At 39.0% G+C, this 20,516-nt stretch overlaps 1 protein-coding gene across 2 annotated transcripts in view; it reads right to left on the bottom strand.

The window, feature by feature from the left end:
- Positions 1–938: 938 nt before the first annotated feature.
- Positions 939–20,516, bottom strand: part of SUCLG2 (succinate-CoA ligase GDP-forming beta subunit) — a 92,989-nt gene continuing 73,411 nt past the window's right edge. Inside the window, exons 9-10 of one of the 2 annotated variants that reach the window (XM_018068383.2) lie at positions 9,916–10,036; positions 939–2,909 (exon numbers count right to left, since the gene is read on the bottom strand). In XM_018068383.2, the coding sequence (XP_017923872.1) occupies positions 2,794–2,909; positions 9,916–10,036 (237 nt within the window). In that variant the 3' untranslated portion in view covers positions 939–2,793. The remainder of the gene's footprint in view (positions 2,910–9,915; positions 10,037–20,516) is intronic. The other variant, XM_018068382.1, reaches the window with a different exon arrangement.

Raw genomic sequence — 20,516 nt, 5'->3', positions numbered from 1 at the left:
TAAGGACATTACTCCCCAACTCCCAGCTGTTACACTTTCTGTGAGAGAATATAAAGGTATCTTGTTAAAGACCTAACACAGTGTCAGCATTAACAGTTTCCTCCTGTTTTACCTTCCAAGTGCCCCGTCCTACATGGTTTTATTAATGCAGGTTGAAATTTCCAGATTTAAAGCCAATTAAATCCCACTTAAAACTTTCACAGAGGGGATTAACTGGAACTTACCCACTGCTTATGCTGCTGTTTGGTTTGTGCAGGGGGGCATTTCTCTGCTTTGGGGTTGAGCTGTGCAAGGCTGGGGGAACAGAGCTGGGGTCCCTGTGGAGGTGGGGGGCAGCAGACAGGTAGACACAGAGCTGCTGGGGAAGCAAACCACACTCTTGACAACTTGTGTCTCTGTGTGCTTGAGCAAAGGCAAAGTCACAGTCCCTTCCAGGCACCATGTTCAAGTGCAATTTGTAACAGCCGAAAATCACAGGAAGTGCAACCAAAATGCCTCTCCCAGGGAGACCAAAAGTAACTTTACACATTTCCACATGCAGAGAAATGACCCGTACAAATAAAACCAACCAGTCCACAACACCACAATGAGCTGGCTGGGCACAGCCAGAGCCTCTGGTTGCAGCCACTCCACAGTGCCTGGCACAAGTGAAATGGCAAACCTGCAAAGATACCAAACCAGAAAAATCACAGAATTTTTGATATTACATCTAAAAAATAAAAATTATACTGTTCTATTGTCATTAACCTAGGTATAAGAAAAAATATAGAGAGATAAAAAGATCTACTTTTTTAGGTAAAAGGTATGTAAGAGCATAGCAATATTACCTGATTGAAACTAAATTCCCATGCATTTGATTTCACCCCCCTGTCACAAAATGCTGAATGGAGGAACACAGAATGCAACAGACAAAATAAGAAGTTTTCTATTTTATAGAAAGGACAAAGTCATTAAACATGTTACTTTTTACATTTATTTGATGAAACTGTGTACATAGCATTAATCTTTGCAGAATAGTAATTGTGTACACACATAATGAATAGTTTTGAGACCACAATTAAGAGACACAGCGTGAGACAACACTGCACAAACAGTTCTTCCACAGAATGTTTCTGTTTCCAGTATTAAAATATATAAAATAGAGTGAGACTGTTTTATATATTGTGGTGAGGTAAACATCTCTTCCTTCAGAGAGGTCTGTGCTTTTATGCACCTTCCAGGGAGCTGCTAACGACACCCTTCTCCTTCATTCCCTCAATAACCACACACCTTGTGGCATATTTATTGCTGTTCTAATGGTCACACGTTTTTTCCTTAAGCAATATGTAGAGAAAGGAATGGAGAACAAAAAACCTGCAGGAATTGATGATAGCAACCTATCTACACTCTTTGTGTCAAGAGCCAAAGATTGGTGCAGATAATTTATTTTGAATGTAACAGTTCTAGTGGAAATGTCATGGGAAATTTATTTACATTTCTCTAAGTGGAACACGGTATTGATTAGAGGCACTCAAAAAAAATCACAATTAAGAATTTATTACACAAATTTTTACCTCTCTGCCCATTTACAAGACCAGATCATAATATCCCTTCATTTGTTCACTGTTCAAATTTATTGATGATTTTCAGCACATAAGTCCTGGGCTGAGTCAGATTTGTACCGAGTTCTTTAGTTACATGAGCTGTTTGCTATCGCCTTCTGTTCCCTGAATGAATGATTTGTGTAATTAACAGCTTGAATTCTGACTGTTACAAAAGAAGATACAATCAAAATAAATGTTGGTCAATATCTGAGTACTGAAACTCAGATTTTTTTTTTAACTTCTACATATTTTTACTGATGCCTGAGAAATCAAATACCTTAAAAATGGAAAAGTTCATTTGTGTTTTATTCCAAATAAATCAGAAATGGTTTTTGGAAGTTAAATCAATTGAAGAATACTCCATGGTCCTGGGCAGAAAACTGCTTCAGTTTCTCATCTTATTTTAAAACCTCACGGCAGTGACATACTTATGAAAGAGGTTATCTCAAAAAGTTAGCAGCCATTTCCCTGCTGGCAGACTCATCCTCCTGGAGCTCCCTGTATGGCCCTGCTACACCTAGAAATACTGCACCTCGTTTCCAAAATCTAGAAAATAAATGAATCACATTTCACAGGTTTACAGGCACAGTAAAAGAGTGGAAGGTCTTTTCACTACCAACTGTTTAATCCCGTTTCCTATCGTGAGGTATACTTTGGTATCAACAAAAGGAAATTGTCTTAAGGCAAAATCAGTGGTTGCTAAAAAAAAAAGAAAATAAACATCATTCATTTTAATAAAAATAGGTATTGTAAGCACAATTTTTTTCATTATTCTAAAAGTCCATAAAAATATAAACCCGTTAGTTTGCTGACGCTTTACAATATAAAAAGATTAATTAAAATACTGTGAAATAGGTGACCTACATGTGTTTGATTAAAGAATAATCCTGTTGATACAAGTCAATTATTAATTATTGTACCTTATCATGAGTTTATCAGTAACGATTTTGGAAGGAGAGACAAAAAAGAAATTTATGAAGTATTACTTATTACAATTGTAACAAAATTACCAAAATTAGATAAAGACATAAAAACTTCTCAAGATTGTAGCTGCAAAAGTTCTGAAGCCTAACTTGCAAGCCTAAGGCCTGAGTTGGCCACGTATCAAAAATTAGGTCCACCAAACCTGACAACTGCTTAGGAAAACTTCACTAATCCTCTGAAATAACAACAGGAATGATGTCTTTCCATGAGAATAATCTTCAGGGTGTTATTTTTTGGCCACACTAGCCACTGCCTTCTTTGCTGCATCCTCAAGGTCCTTGGCAGATGTGATGGGGAGACCACTTTCACTCAGAATGCGCTGGGCTTCATGGACATTTGTTCCTATAAAAGAATACTGACTATAATTAGTAATTAATATTAATGAATAAATTAAAGTCTTCTAGCACATCTCTATAAAAGCAGTTAATGCTTCAAACTACACATCATTTCAGTTTAACAACAGATTCAATCAGTGGTTTAGACTGAGTTGAGAAGGAAGAATTGTAATTTCAATTACAATTGTGACAGACAATGCAATCTGATAATAGCACTTGTATGCACCACAGGGGCTTTGTGAAGATTAAAGGGTCAATCCAGCATCCACCAGAGTCAGCAGGGACATCCAGCAAGAGCAGTGGATAATGGACCATGGATCAGGCCTCTAGGACACTCAGATCTAACACACTTATTAGCCACAATCAGCTACAGCTAATCAGCAGCAGAAAGTCAACAATAACTAAAATTCGCCCATGGTAACTGAAAGCTGCAAAATGGGGTAAGGAAAGGCAAATATGTGGGTAATCCTGAAAATATAACTGTTTTTGAGCTGCTCTTGAATATGCTTTTGCATTTCTACTAAAAAGGGGGAACACAGAGAACCCTGAAGTATTCAGCATGACACCATTCCCTCCTCTCCTCTGCACTAAATTACTACAATCACAGAATCATTTAGGCTGGAAAAGACCCATCGAGTCCAACTGTAAACCCAGCACTGCCAAGTCCATCACTAAACCATGTCCCTGAGTACCACATCTGCCCCACCTCAAAGGAGACTGTACAGATATAAAAGACAAGGGCTCCATTTTGTAGGTAAAAAGCTCAACTTTAGTCAGTAGAACACACGCACGGGAAAGGAGAAAAGCCCCCAAACTGAAAAAGATATTTCAGAAAAGTTCATTTTCCCCACTGCTCACACTTGTATAAAAGACAAGCAGATCACCTCACCTTCCCATTTATTTTAGCTCATTGTTTTTGGAAAACCAAGGAAAACCAGAAAATCTGACATCCCCAGAGCTTTCTCCAGCAAAGCTGGGTGGCACTTTTGATCACTGCTATGCTCTGTCCACAGAAGAACCTGGAGTCAGATATCCTACTGAGGAAGCAGAATCCACACTTTGGGATCACACACTGGCCAGAAACACAAGGTCCTGAGCTGATCCTCTTTAGAATCATTCCTATCCCCCTCCTTCATGTCATGTGCCTTGTTCAGTTGCCATGTCAAAATGCTTAATTACTTTGTAATTCCTAGACCTAGCAAAATGAATTTTAATTATATTTGGAGCTATACACTAATTATACCCTTAATTATTAACCAAGCAAGAAGCAGACTCTTTACTCTGCAGCTTCCAGAATGCTCATTTTAAAGGATGATTTTTTTTTCTTGGCAGACTTCATAAAACGTCTGAAATGGTACAACAGAAGTGGAGAATTTCAAAAGCCTGTTTCATCAGCGTGCTCAAGTCAGGATTCCCACTCCTGGCACTGAAAGGGAGCAAAGACATCCCTGTCACAGCAGGCCCAGCACTTTGTGATGGGAGAGGCAGGTGCTGGGAAGAGGAATGTGGGACCCCATCTGCTCCCTGTGTAAAAGGCACTGGCAGAACAGGTCGTGCTTCCCATCGATATGCAGAGGACGCACTGTAGGACTTGTGTAGGAAGGTCAAAGACATCTGAAATCTCTGACAGAAGGGGGATTTGGTTGCTTGGTAACATCCAGAACTGTACAGAACTTTTCCTATAGAAAAAAATAATATCACAGGCAAAAAAGAGCATAAGATTAGATTTTTGTTCAACCATCCTGTAGGAGATAACGTGGAGGCTGCTGCCTGTCAGCACAGCACTGCACAGGGGAGGCAGGAGGCATTGCCAAGGTCCTCTTCTCTGTTAAGTCCCTCACATTTGTACAGTGATTCCCATCAAGCCTTGAAGGTTTTGTCTATTATTGAGATACAAGTGTGATAAACATTTAAAGCAGTCGAGATTGTACTGATCTTTCAAACAGGATTCTACAAGACAAAGTGTTGTGAGGAGGAAAAAAAATAGAAAGAGGTAAATTTTCCTGGAAATTTTCCCACAGAGAAAAAATATTGTGCTGTTTGTGATAGCCATGTACTTAAAACTAACTTTTGCTCTTCACTAAGTGGCCAATATTAATTTACTAACGGGTCCAATACATTGGATCTGTTCTGCACTGCATTGATTGCTCTCCACACACCACTTGTCTAACATGCATTACAAAATCAATACAAAACACAGGCCCCTAAGAAGGGAGGGGGAGTTTATGCAGAGAAATGAAAAGATGAAAGTTAAAAAAAAAATAAATCTTACTGCAGTCAAAAGAGTAAGAGTACATTTTGTATTTATTAAATAAAATACTTTTATAGGCAAGCCATACAACTAAACACATTGTTCAGCAAGCATTTCCTTTGCTGTAATTTTCTTTTAAGTGATGGCTTTTTATCTCATTGTGATTAAGTATTTTAGCTATGTGGAGAATATGGAAATTATAACAAGAGCCTGCTGAAAGCAGAGGTAAGAGATTGAAAATTAAACATTCAGAAAACACTCGAAACGTTTAGGAATCTACAGAGTCTTGTTACAATAGTCGGTAAAATAAACAAATAAAGAATCCCACTATTCCAACATTAACCTCCTGCCACTGGATGGTGTCAGAGAACTGTAAACAGAATCCCATACCCAGACTACCAGAATAACCTGCCCTTCACCTGTGCTGCAGCCAACTGAGAACAGAAAATTCAGAGGACTGAAGGCTGAGGGGCTTTTGTTGTTGTTGGGTTTTTTGTTTCTTTGCTTTGGTTTTTTGTAGCTTTTTTTTTTTTTTTCAAACTGGACTCTATTAAGGGAATGGCTTTCTAACAAGGAAAAGAAGTTTTTTGCCTTCTGACACATATTACTGTCAATGACACTCCATGGAAAACCAAGAAAGATGAATTTTAACAGCATTTACCTTCAGGCTTTGTAATCTAAACACCCTCCTGCTGAAACCTGGGTTCTGAAACAACCTCTCAGTCTGTGTACATGCAATCTCTCACATTTACACTTCCATTGCCTTCAAATCTCTGCTATCTGTAGCAAATATATTCAACTCATTACCAACGAATCCTAGTCATAAATATTCTGTCTAAGCATGTTTCTATAAATGGTAAGATTATACCAACACACATTGTAAGAACTGCAGAGGCTGAATGAAAATCAAACAAATAAAACACCCCCAATCATACTTCGTATGCAGGATTTGGATAATGTTCCTTTATTCACTTGCACTGCCATAAAACCATTAGGAACAGCTAAATTGCCACTGTTTAATGCTGATGGCTGCAGAGGATGCAGGAGTCTGCAATGCTATTTCTGGCTTTTCAGGTAAATAAGATATAAGGGGATAAGTAATATGCATTTGGAATATACTAAAGAAGACTAACAGTAAAATAATCTGATCTACCCAGAACATCCTGCTATAGCAAAAAATTCACAATATGCAGAATGTCAAAAAGTATTAGACATGAACACGCTGTGCCCACCAATAGCAAGGTTCCAGCTTTGATCTGCTGCAGTGCTGAGGGTACTGAGAGCCAAATCCCCCCCTGCAGAAGTGTGACTCTGCAACACCCCATCCTTCTCTCTTGACAGGCAATTTGGGATACTAACAATCAAAAAATCAGACATACAAACTAAACCATACTTGTGAGTGAGATACACAAGCTGTAGCAAAACCTAATTTGTGTGTAAAAGATTTCTGAATATTTTAAATAAATATTTAGATTCTGAAAAACACAGAAGGTCACTAATCACAAAAATGGAATATATAAAAAGAAATTTTTGAGTCAGATGTTTGAATAAAAGCCAACTTGCTCCTAGCAGAGTTTCAACATATTAAGTAGTTCTAATTCCTCCCAATTCTTCTTGTCCTGTGACCAAAGAAGCACAAAATTCACTTCTTGAAAGAGAAAGAACGTATAATTTCCAGCACAGGAAGAAGACATCTAATTCACAATTCTTTTTTATTCTCCCCTCTTTTCATCTAGCTCTGAGCTACATAAACAAGAAACAAGTTTTGGCTTCTGCTCAGCACTCCCAGCTAGTTTTCACAAAACTTAACTGAAGTACATTACATTTTAAAGGGAAAAAAATCCTGCATAAACCCAGTAGCAGTTAGTTTTCGATCTGAAAAAGATAAAAACTGAAATATGTGGTTCCTCCATTTGTCCACGAGCTTTTTAAACAATAATCCTGTGTCTCAGCTGGTGAGTTCTTTACTGATAAGGGAAGCAAACATATGTAATTATAAAGTTACCATTTTCAAAGAGGAGAGTAATCCTTTCTTTATCCACTGGTAAAACGGCTTGTAATTATTATACAACTGAGAACAAAGATTTGTCCACAGAATCCTACTAAATCAAGACAGATTTGACTGATTAAAACTCTAGTCATCAAGACACTTGTAGTACAGTGCACGCAGGCAAAGAGCCTTTAAAGTGCAGGTCACAAATCTGCTAGATTTATGGAAATAATCACAAACCTTCTGTTGGAAAAATGTTCAAAATGGAAATCCAAAAGACTGCTTGCCCCTTTTTCTCCTTTTGAACTGTAAAATGTTATCAGTGATGTTTTAAAAAGTCTGGGGTAGTTTTATTACTTCCACAGGACTCATTATTAATTCAAAATCCTTATATGTTTAAATAACCCGGTGTGAGTTCAAAGAAGAACAACAGTGACGATTAAGGATCCAGAGGGATTGATTTCTGAGAAAAGATTAAAAGGACCAAACAGATAGATAGATAGATAGACAGATAGATAGATAAATAGATAGATAGATAGATTGCCTGACTGGGTGATTAAGGAGGCAGAGAAAGCAGGAGTTGCTATCTAGCAGTTTCTAAGTACAACATCTGAAGGTTGTAAACATCACAGCTCTTTGTTTAGTATGAACTAGAAATGAAAGAAGGAATTAAAACCTTCTGCGACAAAGATTATGCAAAAGTTGGAGCTTTGCTCTATTATTATGGCACTGAGTCTCCTAAAAAACCCCCATGGTATTACCATCTCCAGAGTCAGCAACTAGTCCAGGAGAAGCATTATTACCAAGGGTGAAGTAGTAAATCAGTACAGAGTGAGCAGCCTCGGGAAGATGGTCACCAAAAGATATTTGCATCAAAGTCTGTGTTCAACATTCCAACAACTCAGCTTCGATCTCTGTGCATGAAGCAGCAAACGAGTCAAACCTCAGGAGCACGAGAGGAACAGGCACCTCTGCAACCTCCAGGCAGAAGCATTCCTGCTCCACACCTTCTCTTCCACACAAACTCTGCAGTGCAGTAGCACTGGGACTCTTCTCATTCAGCCCAGTTTTGCCTCTTGTAATCTCTCAGAAGTCATGTTAAAAAAAAAAAAAAAGTCACTCTTTTTTGTATACAATCATGGAAGTATCAAAATTACTGGAGAAAGGTCAAGCAAACCCAGTGGCAGACCCAGCGGACTGCAGTTTAAAATGAGCAAGTTGATTTTCTTGTTTCTCTTACAAGAGTTTCAAATATTGCAGTAGAAACATCTTGTTCATAAGGAAAACTAACGGTTTTTTCAATATCTTCACTTAAAAAACAGTAGCTACAATAGATGAGCAGTCTTGCAGATCTGACAGATAAACTTCTTCCCAGCTATGACAGACAGGAAAAGTTTTCTTGCTATGACAAAAAGCTAAATAACATCGCCTAGAGCTGATAAACAATGAGATTTTGTATTATTAAACTTTCCTGCTTCTAACCAACATCCATCAGTCTCTCCTTCATCCATATTAAACTATTTACTTAGTCTCTTAACATATTGACTGGTGCTGCATCATCCAAAGAATATTTTCACAATGTTTCTAAAATCCATTTTAGAGTACTTAAATTTCCCTGCACTTACCACAGCAAAAGTCATGCCACCACATGTAGTGTAGCATGAGAATGAGGGATGGGAAAACCCCCTTTCTCATGAAGGACAAAATAAGTATGCCCCTAACCAAAGGGCTTTGTGGCTAATCTACACATTCAGGAGTCCTGGTGGTGTTATACTTTGAAAAGGAAAAAGTCTGGTGTATTCAGAACATATTTTCCTCACCCCTCTATCATAGTGTAAAAAACCACTACAGTTTTGTATCTCAGGTCCATAAAGGGATGCATTTCCTCCTTTCATCACCAATGCTGAGAGACAGGACATTTTATGCTCCTTACACACACCCAAATGTGAATATTGATGGTTTTGAGGAAGAGGCCTTAAAAAACTCCCAGAAACTCTTCTGTTTTCCAAAACCACTTAGCCAAAAGGAAATGTTTTAAGCTTACCAGAGTTGTGTGCTGATTGCAATCAAAGCACTTTTCACACAAGGGCAGAAGAATCCCCCTCCCTCCCTCCTTCAGGGCACTTCTCAGAAATTAGAGGCAGAACTCCACACCCACTGCCATTATAGTAAAGCTAGAAACTGCCAAAGAGTGCTCCTCCTCACCCCTCTATTGCTTTTCTTGTTTCTTGTGTAACAATGTTGGATGTACTAAAAAAAAAAAAAACCTTACCATTACCAAATCTTCTGGTTTTAAATGGATTTTAGCTGGATTGGGTATTTGGGCAGAGGAATATGTTACAGTAATTTCTCTCTCACAAATACTGTTTCAAACATCTTTCTTTTAATTACGGGATTGGAGTAAACTTAAGAAAACTATACTTTGCTGCAAGTTTAGCAATAATGGAATTGCATTCAGCAAAAAAAATCATTTAAAAGAGAAATACCTTTCAGTAAACAGAAACTTGCAGCAAAATAATTCCTATTTGCATTGCAAATCTCACAGGCAAACCCATAATGCTTCCACTGCAACATTTCACTGCTTCAAGTACCAGCAGGGACCACAACTACAGAAATATGAGTTTATTGACTTCAGGTCATGCTATGACTGGAGAACTGGACATTTTCTTACTGTGTGGGAGCAATCTGTTTAGAGCCTTGAGATAGAAGAAAGCCCAAGTGGGTTACTGGGCACCTGAGGGATGACTTGGGTCTGAAACCATCAGCACTCACCTTCCAGTCTGACCACCAGAGGTACTTTCAGCCCAAGCTCTCGACAGGCTTTGGTGATACCATTGGCTATGATGGCACAGTTCACGATCCCACCAAATATGTTTACAAGGATTGCTTCAACCTGGAGGAGAGAAACCGAGCAGGAAATAAATAAGGGGTTGTTTATGTGTTGTTTTGGCTTTGTTTTATAAATAAACACAAGCAAAAGACACAAATCAGGGAACAAATTACCCTCAGTCAAGCAGGTTCTCATTTATGGAAGGTACAAGCTTCACCTCTGCACTTAGAGAACACTGAGTCTATTGTTGCTGTAGTGTACAGCAGTGATTAATTGTCTTGGTCTAAACAGGCATGGTAATTAATGTCATATACACAGTATTGTACATAAAAAGGTGAATTTCTACCAGTAAGTATAAATAAAAAGAGCTTAAACAATATTTTGATTTTTTTAAAAATGCATTGAATAATCATCAGAGGTTGGAGCTCAGAAAATAGTGTAGGAATGTGTGATGCACATGCAATGAAATATTCATGTGGACACTTCACAAAACAATCTGGATCTTCACTTTATCAAAAGCAGTACAGAGGAAAAGGTAATATACTTGCCCTGACTTGATAAAGAGGAGTAAAAATCCCTTCTAATTAACAAGGAGAGGCATGTAATGAAGAGCATTCATTACAACAGGTTAACTGATAACCTCAAAAAACTGCTATTCATCAGTTTCTGGAAACTGCAATTTCTGCACCTAATTCACAATTAAATTACCCTGCACAACATACAAGACATTAATACATACAAGATATTAATATAATTTCTTTCCACTTGCTAAGTTAGTATAATATTAACCCAAGCACATATACCAGACTTCCAACCATGCCTTATTACGCTGAGGAGGTCACCATAAGGTTGTGGTTGTGCTGTTTCTCATTCCACAATGGAGCTAATCCACAGCTCTTGGGGTGCTCTACAACAAGCTTCACTGGGTGTCACAAACAAGCTTTGCCAGAATCATATTGACTCAAAAAACCAACAAGATAAAGAAGGGATTAGGTCTGGAGGAATGAAATATCACTGGATTTCACTTGGGCATGATGTCAACCACAATTATGCTCGACTCACTGCACTGGATGAACAGATTCACTGTGCCCACCTCCAGGTAGCCAGACTCATTCCAGCACCAAGGAAATCCCCTGCAGTCACACACGTTTAGAGCTCTGCACAATCAGCTTTAATATTTCTCTGCAGACAAAACGTGACAATTAACTCCTGTGACGTGCAGTCACACGCACAGACTGAAGGCTCAGCACTGGCAGTAACACTGCCATCCACAGTACCAAAGGGAAACAAGGCATCTCAACAAATGCTTTACTTCCCACAAGAAATTATCTCAGTCCTTAAGCCGTTCTCTAGACTGCAAGAACCTCATTTACTGGTGTAAATGCAGTGTTTGCATCACACCACTGAATCACAGAAACATGGAACGGTTTGAGTGGGAAGGGACCTTAAAAATGATCTTGTTCCAACCCCCTGCTATGGGCAGAGACATCTTCCACTAGACCAGGTTGCTCAAAAATTGAACTCCAGTGCTCACACCACAGTCATAAAATGAAGCTGGCAATGGGATCATGTCATTGACATCTCGCTCATCACCTGCTGCTCCTTTCAGCTCTAAGATTTTTCATGATGCCACCCAAAAGTGGTCAAAACAGCTTCCATCTGAGCATGTGCGACATAGCCCCATTTTCTCCTCTCAAATTTATTAGACACCACCTCTGATGTAGTGTTGATGTGCCAGGACACTGCTTCCCCCTGCTTCTTGTCTCCTCTTACTATTTGCAGTGGAGTTAGTTATCCAATTAAGACCTTCAGAGCATGAAAAAACTCTAATGCTATATAAGTAGAGCAATAATAAACTCCCATAAAAACCCCGATACCCAAATTTCTCCCTCTGAGATTAGGTACAATGATCCAGTACATGACACCAACCTTTTCAGTTCATGGAGCCTGCACAGTAACAGCCTGGATATGGCTCATGGCATGGCTTCCTCATCCCAGGCAAGGCACACTGGGCATCAGAAGGAAATTTATAACCCAGTCAAACCAGAACATACATTTTAATTTATTTTATAACTCTTTCTTATGGATTTGACACTCTCATGTCATGTTAAATACATGCATTTACCAGTTTAGGCTTTACTGGATATTAAGTTGGTGATGCCACTGCAATTATTTATTTCACCTTTGTGTTACAAAATCCTTAACTCTGCAGAAGCTACCAAGAGTAAAAGCTTAGAAGGCCTTTCCTCTGCCTTGCTCCTATTGCTTGTGCATACAAAACCTTTCCTACTGTTAGGAAGTAAAACAACATAAAAGAAAAAATAGAGCCCTTCAAATTCTTATCACATTAACCCCTGTGGCAGAGATATCTCTGTGCAAAGCAATTTGGTGCTAAAACACAGTAGTGATAGATTCTAACAGTGGGACAAGCCACACACACCATTCCACCCCTTCTAATACATCCTCCTAATTCAGGGACATTGCACCAGACATGTGACAGAACAACTTAACCAAGTGTGTTTACATTATTAGAGATAAGAAGGAGGATATTATGTCCAGTACAGATATTTTAATTCCTAACTCAGACATTCTCATTTAAGGATCTGCTTTTCAGCTCTCAAGCGGAATTTTAATCAGGCCTTCTAATCCATTGGCAGCAAAAGGAAAAAAAAAGTTGAAGGAAATTAGATGCAGCTTGGATAATTGATGTTGGTATGCTTGGCTTTAAAAAAAATACACTGTTAAATTAGAGAAGAGTCTAAAAGGATTCCATCAATAGGAAACTGAATCAGGTAGAGAATTTGATCTTGGGTTTTATTGTAATTTTCCAAATAAGCCAAAAGATCAGTTCAAATCATGCTGAGATTCACTTTAACTCTGCTGAAATCTGTGAACATTGTTTATATTTGCTTCTGTAGCCTGACCAGATCCTGCATTTCCAGCTCAAAGAACTTTAACATTCAGACCCAGCAGATGGATGAAGAGGTTTACAGCGTTTTGTGTGCACAGAGAATGCACAATCTCTGTATTACTTGAGTCTATGAGAAAAATAAACCTCTCATTCCAGATCAGAACCATTATATATCCACATGCTGAGTGTCTAATGCATGTGAACTATCAGACATATCAAGGAGAGGGCAAACTGCCTACTGACAGAACAGGTTACTAAATACATCATTACTCTAATAACCATTTTTACCCACTAGCATGCCTTATAATTTTTTTTCTACTTCAGCAACATTATTAAATGTTAAATTATTAACTAAAGATAGTAGCATGTCCATGGGTTAAGCTTTTTTTCATCCACCAAAACAACTGATAGATGTGAAATCACCATCAGATGTACTTGCAACTGATCATGGATTCCTCTGGAGAAACAAGGGAACCCCCAATAGCATGAAGATATCACCACCAATGTTGGTAAAAACCCACAGTCTGCCAGGTCTTAGCACCAATGCTGGGAAGCCAAAGGGACGGAAACTGAGTGCTGCACCATCACTGTCTTCATGTTTGATATCCTATCAAATCTTTGCAGATACTGGAATATCCATTAATCCCACTCCAAAATGCTATAAGAACATATATGCAGACACACAGAGTAATTTTTCTCTTTATATAAGAAACTAGATATATTTATGTATAGCTCTACCTATATGAAATCTATGTTGCTTTATTAATAAAATGAATAGTTTTAATTTACAGTGATTTTTTTGTAAAGTCAGCTTTGTCAAAGCCCACAAATCTGTTTTGAATGTTTGGCACCAACACCACTCTCCCCAGCCCAAATAAGTGTAATTGTATACTAAGCAAAGTAATGGTGTTAGGAGATTACTGTTAGAATTGTATTGGATCGCTGACATGATCCACCAGGCTGCCAGATTCCTCACAACTAAGGGCATTTTAGGTACAGCAGAAGGAGCTTTAACACACCTGGTTGCTCTCTAAAAAATCAGATAAAGTGTGTGTGCATTTACTATATCCTCCTATTATTTTTTTCTCCAAAATGTTCTTAGCCCTGACAAAATGCACACCGAGTTCTGATCATCATACAGTTAAGGTTTAATGAAGGCAGGACCTATAAAACATTCCACCTTTCCCAAAGCCCATTTATAAATCTATACTGGGGACGTCTGGCTGTCTGCAGCCGCTGCATTCCAGTCTGCTGACCTGAGCCTGCACTTACAGCACAAGTTCTGTACACAAAAAGAGAGAGGACAAAAACCTGACACTTGAAAGTTGTTGCTTCTCTTTGATCTTCCACCTTTGCTGTTACCACAAAACAACAACAACAGGTGCAAGATAACAACATGCTGCAGCTCCAAACGGGTAATTCACACGGAGTCAAGCTCTGAATCTCACAAAGAACAGAAATCCAACCAGGAATGCAATTCAGCTTAGGCTGAGGTTTCATAATCATTTGGAGATGACCCAAGCAAGTACAGGCAGACACCAAACAATCTGTCCTGCTTTCCCCCTCCCTGTCCTGCACATAAACACCCCTCCCCTGTTGCCACATCAGCATCTGAGCTCTGTGGATCCAAAAACCTCTGGATCCGACTGACCCTGCAGACAAAACCAATACTGGCCCTGAAGGGAGGAAGAGCCCCCAACGTGCTGTGAGGACCTGAAGCAAGGTGGGAATGTGCCAGCAACAGTGAAACCACTGAGCTACTGCCTTTCAGGATAAGGTTGAGTATTAGTTATGTACAAAAATGTGAGGCCAGAAATACAACTAGAGAACTGTCCAATAAAAATCAAAGCCCAAATGACTGTACAGCACAGATTTCTTCTGAATACTACTGACTAGTACACTAGAACATAAGTATTCCCTTTTTTTTTAATAGAAATTTTAAAATATGTTCTTTAAAGAAACATTTTGGAATGGCTGACGTAAGGACAGCTCAAAACCATGATTATTCCAACATTCAGATCCCTTTAATCAAAGTTTCTGCTAGTGCATTTTTTGAGAAACTCTTTCAACTCCACCGCCCTTTCTCATCTTTTCCCTTATATGCACACAGAGATGCATGAATGCTCACACAGAGAACTATAAATATTATTATAAAATCACCAATGTAATCTCTGGCCTTCCTGGAAATTGTGACTCTGAAGCTCAGTCCATGTATTTTATTCAGCAATTGTCAGTAAAACTACATCTGCAGCAACAATAAAAGTTACACATGCAAAGGATGTGCTCATGGTTTGTTTGATTGAAATCTGAAAAAAACCATCTTCACATTTCAAGCTAAGTGAATTCATTTATTGACCACTCCTAACTCTTTCATCAGCTAAAAGTGCACCCAGACAGCAGGAAACAGACTGTATTTGTCAAGTTTTCTTCTCCAGGATGCCACAGGGCACATTTATGTGGAAGGCTTGGGTTTGCATGGTACAGCTGGCAAACATGTTCCTGCCTGGAGGCTCACAGCATTTTTTGGGGTTAAAACATACATCTTGTATCCCAACCCTTCTGGTCAGCAGAGTCTTACTTTGTGTCTGCAAAAGCACATTCTTTCACCAAATGAAGTCATTAAGGTGCCAGAAAACAAGTAAGAAAAGCAAGTCAGCAGCACAATGACAGGCATTTTTTTCTTCCCTCCTTCATTCAACAGAATTAACACCATGCAAGGATGATATTTCAAGTCACTCAGACATGTTAAAGACTGTGGGGAAGCTCACAGGGCACAAGCTGAGACACAAGCACCAAGGATACAGATGTATTCCAGTTCATGGAAGGAAAGTAAAGGTGCTGTCACCTGCAGCTGGATCCAGACATCCACTACTGCAAACACACACAAACCTGACAAGCACTGCCACTTAAAACTTTTATATTCCTATTCTGATCTTCAGAGATGATTTGTACCTCAAATCCCAGAGAATCCCAGTTAAAAAGAAGGGCATTTTAAGAGGTAGGTAGTAATATTAAGAAAAAAACCAAACCACTGGGTAAAATGGGCTGCACAGTTCTCCACTTTGAATCCAATAAGATGCATTTAATCATTCCTATTATTCCATTGGTCTTTATTATTCATTCATTCATAGTTACCAAATTTGTTTCAATATGAAAGAAGCAGACTATCTCCAATTCTCAATAAAAAGTAATAAAATGTAATAAAACAGAAGCCATACACTTGCATCTTCACTCTTTATCCTTCTGCTCCAACTGATACGTCAGATACAAACATCTTTATATATATATCTCTATATTAGTACAACTTGGGCCACAGGTCAAATGTAATGTTTACTTATTCAGTTTTGAAATATTACTCTAATCCTCCAGCTTTTTATCTCAGACATTTATGGTTCATTTGAAAATAAAGACTAAACTTACTGTATCTAAGCAGCACAAAAGATTTACAAACACAAAAACATTTGCTTAAAATACCCACTAGAGGACAGTGCAATTCAATGTGGAACAGAGATGTAAAAACCCCTCTGGAGAGGAGAGCAGGGTTATTTTTTCTACTTAAAGCCAAACTATCTGATTTTGCTTTATAAAAAATGATGCAAAATATTACTCTGCCTCTTTTGGATGGAATTTTGAAAGTCCGAAGGTGATAAATTTAAGGAAGCTGAATCAACAAAAAGCAAAGCAAGAAAGCTTGCAGTCAGGTGAAGAAATGCTGATACAATGTAATTTTGAATGTCTTGTACTATTCTAAAACAGGTCAAGGTTTTAAATTCAGTGGTAATGCACCTTGATGCCCTGGCAGGAAAGGAACTCTGATAAATCTCCAAAATAAAATTTGGATTTTTCTGTCTGAGGGGACCAACTGACAGGTAGGAAAAATCGAGTAAGGATTTTATCCAAAGATAATTTTTGGCCTGTATTCAAGATGTTCCTGAGGAACACAAGTCTCACCAAGAGCGAATGCCCTGGTCCTGCCACATCCCACTGGAAGTGAAGCCCTTTCCTTGGATGGCAGGTGAGATGGCAGTACCTGGCCTGGCGCTGGAGGGAGCCTTTCTGAAACACAACTCCTTTGGTGCCATTCTAAGAGTCCCAAATATCACAGTTTTTCTGTGGGTCCAGTTTCTGGTGTGCTAAATCAGCCAGCTTACAGTATTCAGTCCTTCCTGCTTAAAGCAAATTCAGGATCCAGAACAGGATACACATTTACCGGCTTTTGCTGGTTTGAAAACAATTCAGCAACAATCCTCTGCTGGCTGACCACATCCAGGTTGTGGCCCATGCAGGTCAGGAGGGTTCTGGGGCAGGGAGAGCTCTGGTACCCTCCAAAACTAAAGACACCTCCCAGAACAGACCACCAGGAACATCTCTACCATGGGATTTTGTCTTAATTCTCTGTAGCACTGACACAAGAATAAAAATTAAGGGATCAGAGCTCATTAAATTAATAGCATGAGATGAAATGAAGACTGGCAGATTACACAGTACAGTGCTGTATTTGGAAACAGTCCCTGGGGCCCTTCCTTTGACCAGCTGCAAGGAGCCTATGTTTTGGGAACAGAAATATTCCAATTCCAGACACACAGACCCTTTCAAATTCCAAAATATCATGGCAGGCAGCACCATGGCCTCAGGAACCTTTATTTTGATTGAATTCCAGTGAGAAGTCTCAGATCAAGATGGTTTGGGGAGTGTTTCCTCATCTGCAGGGGACACACACTGCACAGCCTGAGCCTTGGCACAGACACACCCATCACAACAATCCATCATTCCCATGCAGCCCTTGGAATGGGATCACACTTGAGGTGTGATCATGAAGATGCTTCCTGTGCCTGTGCTCCCACCTGGCCAGGGATCAGTCCTGTCCCACCCAGAGACCACAAACCCCTCCTTAATGATCCAGGCAGAGCAGGCAGGGGGTGTCTGCAATCACACAGGCATGTTCTTTCACTGATATGATAGCACAACAACTTCCTAATATAATCCTTATTTATGATAGATAGGGACAAGAATAAAGAAAAAGAGGGAAAGAGGGAAAGAAAATACTGAGACCACTGTTCTGAAATATATTTGAGAATAAGGACAACAGCTTTAAGTATTGTTTTGGGGATAAAATGCAGCAGGTAGTTCCTAGAACAATTGTATTTTGCAAACTTAAATATCTGAGCTTCAAGGAGATTGAGTCCCTGGATGAGCAGATCACGCTGCAGAACAATATAGGGATGACAACTACTTATACGAACACGTATTGCAAGACTGAAAAAACCACATGTGATCAATTCACGTGTGTCAGAAGAGAGTGCAATAATACAGATTTCTTTTAAACTCCTCTTTGTGCACCCAGAACTAAGGGTAGTTGCATGTTTAGGCCTGATTGGAGGGATATTATTCAAGCAAAATTCAGATGCACCCACACCACCTGTCCTGCAGGCACCAGCAGTAAGCACTGGTCATTAAGTACTGAGGGAATTCATGTTGGCTTTTCCATATTAGCATGATAAGTCACAGACACTCTCCAAAACCACTCATCCAAGACAGTTTATACAGCAGCATGGCTGCAAGTAGTTCTTTCACAACAGCAAAGTCTATAAAAATTGATCCAATATTTGCTGAATTTTGCCTCTGTACTTCAGATTAATTTCTCAAAGGCACATCATACACTTTCTCTAATGCTCTTAGTGTCTGGAGTTCCAATTAGATTTTTGCTAAACAATAATCAGCTTTCTGAAGAACAATGTAGTGATGTGATCGTTATTTAGGCACGTGACGCAGGAGGTAGAGATGCATTCCTGTTTTCTCAACAACATGCTATGCCCTGGGGTGTATCTGTGTACAGTTTCATCACATCTTAAGGTGTGGGGAAAAGGTCAATTTTAAATGGTTTAAACTAAAAAAATGCAATATTCCTCAAAAGAGGGAGTACCTGGAGAGCATGGATGTGTGATGAAATGGAACTGGAGCAGCACACAATCCACAGCATGGGCTGCTGCCAGAGGAACTGTTCAAACAGTGTTACCCTGGTCACTGTGTCGTGGTGTGTAAAGGACATTTGGCAAATCACCAAAACCAATACTAGTGAGAGGTCCAGTCACTAATATCCACAACAGAAGTGTTGATTTGATGACTAGTTCAAGTATTTCAACAGAACCTATCTTTATTTCCTCTTTAGAAATAGCCTTTGAAATATAAATACTATATTGATTTAGGGTATCAAATACTAAGTGGAAGTACCCCTCAGAAGGGAGAAGAGAGATGAACACTTATTCTTGTGCTCTAGAGAGACTTGGGATCTTCCTTTTTGCCACCTGAGAAGCATCTCTGACATGTACTCCCCATGCAGAAGCAAATGAAATGCACCAGAAGCTCCTATATAGGTCAGGCTGCTTTTCTTACTGAGACAATGGAAATTTGTAAAAAGGAATTCTGTACTTCAAGAAGCTTAATTAAAGATTAAAAATGCATTGTCATGGGTACTGAACTGCACATACACATCTGAAATCTCCAAATAATTAAAACCCATTCTTTTACAGTAACATTGCAGTCATCAAAACTGCAAATTGCTGTGCTCATTAGGTTCCAAATTACTACCACATAAAAATCAGCTCACTATTAACATGTAGTAAACCAAAGCAGAAATAGTAAAACTCAGAAAGGTACTTAGAAGAGTGATAAAGATGCTGGACAAGCCTTGTATACAGAAAGATTAAATAAACCACGACTTTCATTCTTAGCAAAGAAAGTAGAAGGAGGATATAGAGCAAAGACTGCAACTGGCAAGGGAATAAGGGAACCAGGTGGAACCATTTTGTATCTGCCTCTGGGTAATTTTATTTCTTGGTCCTTAGTTCTTGTAATGCCAGAGATGGTGAAAATACAAAAGAGGTCCCTTTACTGTTACTTTTAAATACAGAGTATAGTTATTGTGTGAAACCCTACCACAGGATGCTGTTTACGTCAAAAGCTTACACGAGATGAGAATATACAGTAACAAATTCCTGGTAAGAAAGCCACCAAAGACTTGTATTTACAAGTCCATCAAAGATCACTAAGAATCTATCAGGAAAGTGTCCTCACACTCTTGTCCTCTTCTTGTGTTTCTCTCTAGGAACCTGCCTCTGGTTACTGGAGAAAAATAGATCAGATCAACTCAGGTCCAAATCTCACTCAATGCAGTTACACTCTTCCATTAAAACACAGTGTATATCCATAATTTCTTTAATTCATCTATGCAACCCCTGTCCAAATTAAATCATAAAATAGTTAGTGTCTGAGTCATATGTTCCTTTATCAGTCTCACTGATTACAAAACTGTGTAATCTCAGCAGTTACCACTCAGCATCAATCAGGTCTGTGGCACTGGACAAGTGATCAGAAAGGGGGATTTTGATTACTTCTCTTTTTATTTTAATACAACGAATTCCTTGCTCTTTCCTATCCTTTCAAGCATAGGATCCCAATCAGAAGGTGGGAACTGAAATTAATACCAATGACTTTGTCCTCATGGGGAACAAACTTAAGCACAGCTGATCTGTGCCATCTTTCTCTTGCTTCATTCAGGCTCTGGTGCTCACCCAGAGGGAGAGGAGCCAGTTCCCTGGGACATACCAAGCCCTAAATGGAAGACAACATAGG

The sequence above is a fragment of the Manacus vitellinus genome, unplaced genomic scaffold (genome assembly GCF_001715985.3).
Source record: "Manacus vitellinus isolate BGI_N305 unplaced genomic scaffold, ASM171598v3 scaffold_14_pilon, whole genome shotgun sequence".
In the NCBI taxonomy this organism is placed as follows: Eukaryota; Metazoa; Chordata; class Aves; order Passeriformes; family Pipridae; genus Manacus; species Manacus vitellinus.
This window is presented reverse-complemented; position numbering and strand designations above follow the sequence as displayed.